At 45.2% G+C, this 6,695-nt stretch overlaps 1 protein-coding gene across 3 annotated transcripts; it reads left to right on the forward strand.

The window, feature by feature from the left end:
- Positions 1-278: 278 nt before the first annotated feature.
- Positions 279-2,591, forward strand: LOC149389824 (Myb/SANT-like DNA-binding domain protein). Of its 3 annotated transcripts, none has more exons than XM_089621572.1 (5): positions 279-337; positions 447-798; positions 868-979; positions 1,072-1,502; positions 1,822-2,591. In XM_089621572.1, exons 2-5 carry the CDS (start codon positions 472-474, stop codon positions 2,266-2,268), a joined length of 1,317 nt encoding a protein of 438 aa, XP_089477698.1. In that variant the 5' UTR covers positions 279-337; positions 447-471; the 3' UTR covers positions 2,269-2,591. The 3 variants fall into 3 exon arrangements, with proteins under 3 accessions (XP_089477698.1, XP_089477700.1, XP_089477701.1); XM_089621574.1 differs by having other exon boundaries at positions 290-337; positions 457-798; XM_089621575.1 differs by lacking the exon at positions 279-337 and having other exon boundaries at positions 358-798.
- Positions 2,592-6,695: the final 4,104 nt, after the last annotated feature.

Genomic DNA, 6,695 nt, shown 5'->3' on the forward strand with positions numbered 1-6,695 from the left:
GATTTACAAGTCTACAGTTAATAACAATTGTAGATATATAAATCTACAGTTACTAGTAAAAGTGTCCAAAAACAGAATTGATACTATTTTTGTTCAAAATATCAAAATTGCTATGTCCATTTCCCTAAAAATATTGCACTACACCCGCCAAAAATTGGAGAAGCTCGGAGACGAACCTTGACTTAATTCTCATAAAAGTGTCGGGCCAGCCCAACTGTGGCCCAATATTGGGCCCGACTTTATGGTAAAGCCTTATGATGATTAGGTTATCCCCAAAAGACGACTTTATTCGGGAAAACTCCTATCCTTAACCAGATTTGCACTCGTCCACTCCAAGGTTCAACTTCAATCTCCACTCCCTTATTTCTGCTTCAAACATATTTTGTTTTTTTTTGTTTTTTTTTTACGAATTTTTTTTCCCTGTGAAATCAATTGATCGAGAATAGATATTTGAAGGAATTGGCGGTAATAATGGGAATGGGATCCGGGGATAGACTAAGGACCGTTTGGACACCGGAAATGGACCGTTACTTCATCGATTTGATGTTGGAGCAAGCGAAGAAAGGCAACAGATTCGACGACCAGTCGTTCAGTAAGAGGGCTTGGAGAAACATGGTCAGCTCGTTCAACGCCAGGTTTAAGTTTCAGTACGAGAAAGACGTGCTGAAGAACCGGCACAAGACTCTGAGGAACCTGTACAAGGCTGTGACCACCTTGTTGGAGCAGAGTGGTTTCGCCTGGGACGACACCAAGCAAATGGTCACTGCTCACGATCATGTTTGGGACCACTATATCAAGGTTAGGCTTTTCATTTTGGGGCTCAAAACATTTTTCATTTATTTATTTGATTTTGATTGCATTTTTCAGGCACACCGGGATGCTCGTTCATTCCAAACCAAGACCATTCCTTACTACACTGATCTGTGTCTGATTTACAAGGATGTAACGAGTCCAGACCGGAGAGATGAAACAATAAGAGGTCTTTCCAATGGGTTTCATTTCTTTTTTATTAAAAAAAATTAAGTGCCTTGCATTGTAGTGATCATCTGCATAATGATATGATTAAAATAGGCGAGGAATCGCCCACGCCAGCTCTTCAACAAGTCGTCGTCGATGATGATGACATCATCATCGACGGCGAAGATTATGGGGTCAACGTGGTCGAGAACGATATCACGAAGAGCTTTGAGTTTTGTCGTCGGAGCAGGATTTATTGGAAGCCTCCGATGGACCGTTTCTTCATTGATCTGATGCTGAAGCAGGTCGAGGAAGGCGGGAGGGTCGATAGAGTGTTCCGCAAGCAAGCTTGGACGGAGATGATCTCGTCGTTCAACAGAAAATTTGGGTTTGTGAACAGCTTGGACATCCTCAAGAACCGTTACAAGACCTTGAGGAAGCAATACAACATCATCAAGAATCTGCTTGAGATCGAAGGCTTCGTCTGGGACGATTCGCGTCAGATGGTCACCGCCAGCGATAACGTCTGGCAAGATTATATCAAGGTAACGGTCTTTTTTTTTTCTTGGGAGTTGAGTTGGATTTTCGGGGTGAAGTAAAAGGAAAAAAGTTATTAAATGGTAAAGAGTAATAATGCCAGTAAATCCTAGGCACGGAAGAGGGCATACGTTAGAGTGTCCTTCAAAACCAAAACAAAAAATATTGATAAAGTTGCAATACGTAAACATACTGGCACGTTTAATTTTCTTGTCTATATTTTATTTTGAGGGAAAAATACCATTTTATTTCAATTCCTTCTCCGTTTTTATCCCCATCTAATTTTCTTTCCCTCTATAATGATCGCTTTGCTTGATCAACATGCAGGCTCATTCGGACGCACGGCAATTCATGACCCGTCCCATCCCTTATTTCAAAGACTTGTGCAAGATTTGCGACCTTTCTTCAGACGAAAAAGAAGGTCCGTGCAGTCAAGACTCGGGCGAAAAAGAGGGTTTTACGTCTGAGATGGAGAAGAAGAAGAAGAATAGCGAGCCTGACTTCGAGTGTCTCTCTCATTCGAAGAGGCCTCGCTGGAACGATAATGAGGAGGCGGTCCCTTCTTTGTCGGAGAAGAAGAAGGAAAACTCGGCGGTGACGATCGAGAGCGTGGTCGAGGCGGTGCAGGCTTTGCCTGACATAGACGAGGACTTTGTGTTGGATGCTTGTGATCTTCTCGAGGACGAAAACAAGGCCAGGACTTTCATGGCTTTGGATGTTAAGCTCAGAAGGAAGTGGTTGGTGAGAAAACTTAGGCCACACACACTCTTTTGAAACTTTTGAATACAAGTGCTCTCTCTCCCCCTCAATTGGGGTCTAATTGTAATTAACTCATGGAAAAATGGTATGAAGTAACCAATTCAAACTATGATTTTTGCAAAATAGTCATAGTTTCATTAGGTATAGCAAAATAGCCAATTGAGAGTACTACGACTTTTAATCCTGCCTCGATTAATTTTAATCCAGCCTTCGTAAAACTTACATTCTATCTTTATAGTTCGTTGGGATTAAATTTAATCCAACCTAGATTAATCTTACTTAGGCTAGTTTGCTTATAGTTGGCAAACTATGATTATTTTGCAAAAGCTTAAGTTCTATTTGGTTATATAGCCGTTTGACCCTTAATTCATTATGATAGAAGGACAGGCAAACACTGTGGTGATAAACGCTTGGAAATATAGTGTTTGAGCTTTTAAAGTAGGTTACAATTTTTCACTTTTACCACGTTTTATTCACTTTACGCTAAAAGGCGTTATATTCAACCAAGTCTGAGTGTTGATCTGAATATTGTAAATTTGATTCTGTTTTATTAGCTTATTAAGTGGGGTTACTTATCATCAATCTCATCAGAAAATTTGCAAACAAAAGTAGCCCTTAAAATTTTTTAGTGAATCATAACAGAAGCTCCGAGATACAACGCTTGACTACTCACTCATCTTCCAGACACCTGAGTCCAACTTCACCCGCTTTGCCTTCATTAGCGTCAATACAGTGAATGAGACTTCGGGTTCGATTCGTTTTTTCCCAGTTCTTTATCAATCTTTGTTCGAATGAGAGTGAAATGAGTGAAAATATAAGCATGTAATCCATTGTATTTTCATTGTCTTGTATGGATTGAGAAAAATTAGAGGGAAACAAAATTTTAGGAAAATTGTATGACTGAAGTACATGAAGACGTCGTCATTTCGGCGTCAGAGCTTGCGCTGCCTGACTATGACAGCTAGCAGGACCTTCTTCCTGAGGTCGGGCTTTCCTTTCTTGACGGTGGCCATGACCATGTCGCCGACACAAGCCAGGAGCAAGCGGTTGAGACGTCCCTTGATTCTCTTCAAAGAGACTGTGTAAAGGTTCTTCGCTCCGCACAGTTCACTGACCCAACGACATCCTGAACTTGTTACCAAATGACCCTCTACTTCAACATTTTGGCTTGGGTTGAATGATCGCAAAAAGCAAATGCATTGTTCATGATTTTTTTTACATTTTTTCAGCAATTTAAAATGCCATTGTAATAGCAAAAGGCAAGTGCTAGACTTGCTATACTAGCCTTTTTCCCCACATTTAAATCTCTATACTTCTCTCTTGAGTACAAATTTTTGTAAATCTCTATACCTCTCTCTCTCGAGTACAGATTTCTAACTGCATAGAAAATGAGCATCTTTGTGATCAAGATCATACCTAATAATTAGTTCATCAATATGATGGTATAGCTTAAACCCTACACCATGGAAAAATTAGGGAGAATCCAAAACCTTTCATTTCAATCAAATTAGAAATTAGACAAAGAAATGAGTTAATTACTTGATGATAAAAAGAAGACGCCTATGGAAATGACGGAAGATCAAACCGATCTCGACGGCGCTGGAGATGACGTCAGAGCCGACTTGATAACAGATTTTGGGAATTCGTTGGAATGCGAGTAAGAAACATGAGAGGGGAAAAATGAGGAGAACAAAGAAAGAGCGACCAAAAGTAAAAGAGAAGAACAAAAAGGAAAATAGACGCCGAGACATCAAAAAAAGAAAAAAAAAAAAAAATTTAGAAAAACGGCCATGCGATCTTGCATGTTGCGAATGTCATTTAAGATCATACATAGTTGGACTACAGATCAAGGTTTGACATCCCGCGGGTTCCGGTCGGGATCCCCTGAACCGGAGGAGACCAGGACGGAACGTGCATAAACCGGTCCCGTGAACCAAACCCGGTCGAATCCCGGTTGAACCGGGCCGGATCCCCACAGACCGGGTCCCGTTTTGGGTATAAATAATTTGTCCCTAAATTCGTGAAACCCTTATCTCCCGACGAACGAATTTGCGCGTCCCGTCCCGACCGGGTCCCGTCGACTGTCTTCGTGTTTTGCTCAAATTCCGGCCAAATCCCGCGAAACCCTTCAAGTCTGTCCTTCGTCCCGCCGGATCCCGTCTTGGAGACGCTGATTTTGTCCAGATCCCGGGGAACCCGAGAGGTACCAGCCGAGTTCTTCAATTTTTGGGATTTTTTTTTTCAATTTTTAGTTATGAATTGTTGATTATTGTGATTATTGTCATGATGAAGTTGAAATTAGTGATTATTGTCATGTTGAAGTTGAAATAATAGTGGTGATTACAATTAATTTGATGATTATTGTTATGGTTATGTGGAGGATTATTGTGGTGGTTATTTTGTTGATTTTTGTTATATGATTATGAATTGATGATTAGTGTAGAGTTAATTTGATGGTGGTTACGTTGATTGTTGTTAATTGTCATATGAATTGATGATTAATATAGAATTTTAATTAATTCCGAGATTAAAATGTTGAATTGAATTGATTATTATTACGAGGTATGGCGTCCGACCCGACATACAAGTATTGCGACCCCATCGAAGGACGAGCACGTGCATACAAATGCAAGTTTTGCGGGCACATCATTGGAGGGGGTGGAATCACACGTGTGAAGAACCACTTGGCGAACGTGGACAAGACAAGAAGCGTTAAGTTTTGCGATAAAGTTCCTCCTGAAGTAAAATTGGAAATGCAAAATTTACTCCACGGGAACTTTCAAAAGAAAAAGCAACGTCAGAGTCTGGGTGAGTCGATACGAGCAGACCTCCGAAAAAGTCTAGGGGAGAGTCGAGACTCTGATGAAGACGTAGACGAAGAGCAGGAACTTCGTCGCGTAATGAAGAGGTCACGAGAGGCACAAGCTGCCGAACAATGGCGGAAGGAACGTGAAGGTCCCGGCGGATCCTCAGGAACTCCTTCAACGACCGCACCGTCATTGTACCGAAGCGATAGTGCGCGACAAAGGAGGGTTGATGAAACGCAACCCGGCATCAAGAAGAGATTGGCCAAAGCCATTGGCCGATTTTTCATTCACTCGCAAGTTGCCGCAAACAAGACACTTGACCATCAAGAAGAGATTGCAATCTTTTGTATTTGATGTTGATATATTGATCTTATTTACCTGTAGGACCGAATGTCCCGGTGCCCAGCCCGAAAGACATTCATGGGTGGATACTCGACGAAGAGGTACGAGACATGCGAGCATATGTGGAAGAACAAAAGGTCAAGTGGAAGACGTACGGATGCACTGTTACCGGTCCGTCTCGGTCCGGTAGATCGACGACGGCCACGCTGGCGGCCCTCCTGAGCCCGGCGCTCGTCCGGGGCCGGCACTCGCCGTGGCCGGCTCTCCACGGCCGGCTCTCCAAGGCCGGCCCTCCAGGACCGGCGTTCCAGGACCGGCGCTCCAAGGCCGGCGCTCCAGGACCGGCTCTCCAGGGCCGGCGCTCCAGGACCGTCTCTCCAAGGCCGGCGCTCCAAGGCCGGCTCTCCACGGCCGGCTCTCCAAGGCCGGCGCTCCAAGGCCGGCGCTCCACGGCCGGCGCTCCAAGGCCGGCGCTCCACGGCCGGCTCTCCAAGGCCGGCGCTCCAAGGCCGGCTCTCCACGGCCGGCGCTCCAAGGCCGGCTCTCCACGGCCGGCGCTCCAAGGCCGGCTCTCCACGGTCGGCGCTCCAAGGCCGGCTCTCCACGGCCGGCTCTCCACGGCCGGCGCTCCAAGGCCTAAGCTCCAGGACCGGCTCTCCAGGGCTGGCTCTCCACGGCCGGCGCTCCAAGGCCGGCCCTCCAAGGCCGGCCCTCGGCCAAGGGGTTCCTCAAACACCTCTTGGCCGCCTATAAATATGAGGGTCTCTCCCTCGACCCAGGTAATCCGAATTTGAGTACTGAAACGCTGTCGAACTCGTACCTCGCTCGTTTCTCTCAAGTCTTGGTCTCTAAACACTAAACCCTCTACAAACCACCTCAATCCTACTAATGTTGAGCGTCGGAGAGGTAAACAGAGGCAACCCCTCTGTTTCCCCTTTGTAGTTCACACCTTCTTTGCTCACTTTTCAGGTGCTTGGACGAGACAGAGATCATCTACAGCTAAGGGACGGCTTGGGATACCAAGCCCGACACGCTCGAGTCGAGACGAGACCACTTGGTCCGGCCTTGGGTCTAACCGTCTGCGACTCCTAAATCGTTGTCCGAAAAACTGCGACAACATTTTGGCGCTAGAAGGAGGGGATCTCTCGACCTTGACGACGCATTCCCTCTACCAGTTTTCTCCCTTTTGTTCTCACGACTCTCGAGAAATGAGTCACATTCCCACTACCTCCGCGGGTACCCGAGCGACGAGCTCGAAATACGGTCTTCGACGCCTCGCACATCGTCTTGAAG

Source organism: Urtica dioica, chromosome 8 (genome assembly GCF_054948205.1).
Source record: "Urtica dioica subsp. dioica isolate 48M chromosome 8, U.dioica_male_clone48M_v1_H2, whole genome shotgun sequence".
Classification (NCBI taxonomy): domain Eukaryota; kingdom Viridiplantae; phylum Streptophyta; class Magnoliopsida; order Rosales; family Urticaceae; genus Urtica; species Urtica dioica.

What these genes read in the sequence shown, in the direction of transcription:
- LOC149389824 (XM_089621572.1), top strand. Translation starts at nt 472, where the DNA reads ATGGGAATGGGATCCGGGGATAGACTAAGGACCGTTTGGACACCGGAA. An exon ending in GAGAGATGAAACAATAAGAG is followed by an intron (nt 980 to 1,071) that starts GTCTTTCCAATG and finishes TGATTAAAATAG; the next exon opens with GCGAGGAATCGCCCACGCCA. An exon ending in TCTGGCAAGATTATATCAAG is followed by an intron (nt 1,503 to 1,821) that starts GTAACGGTCTTT and finishes ATCAACATGCAG; the next exon opens with GCTCATTCGGACGCACGGCA.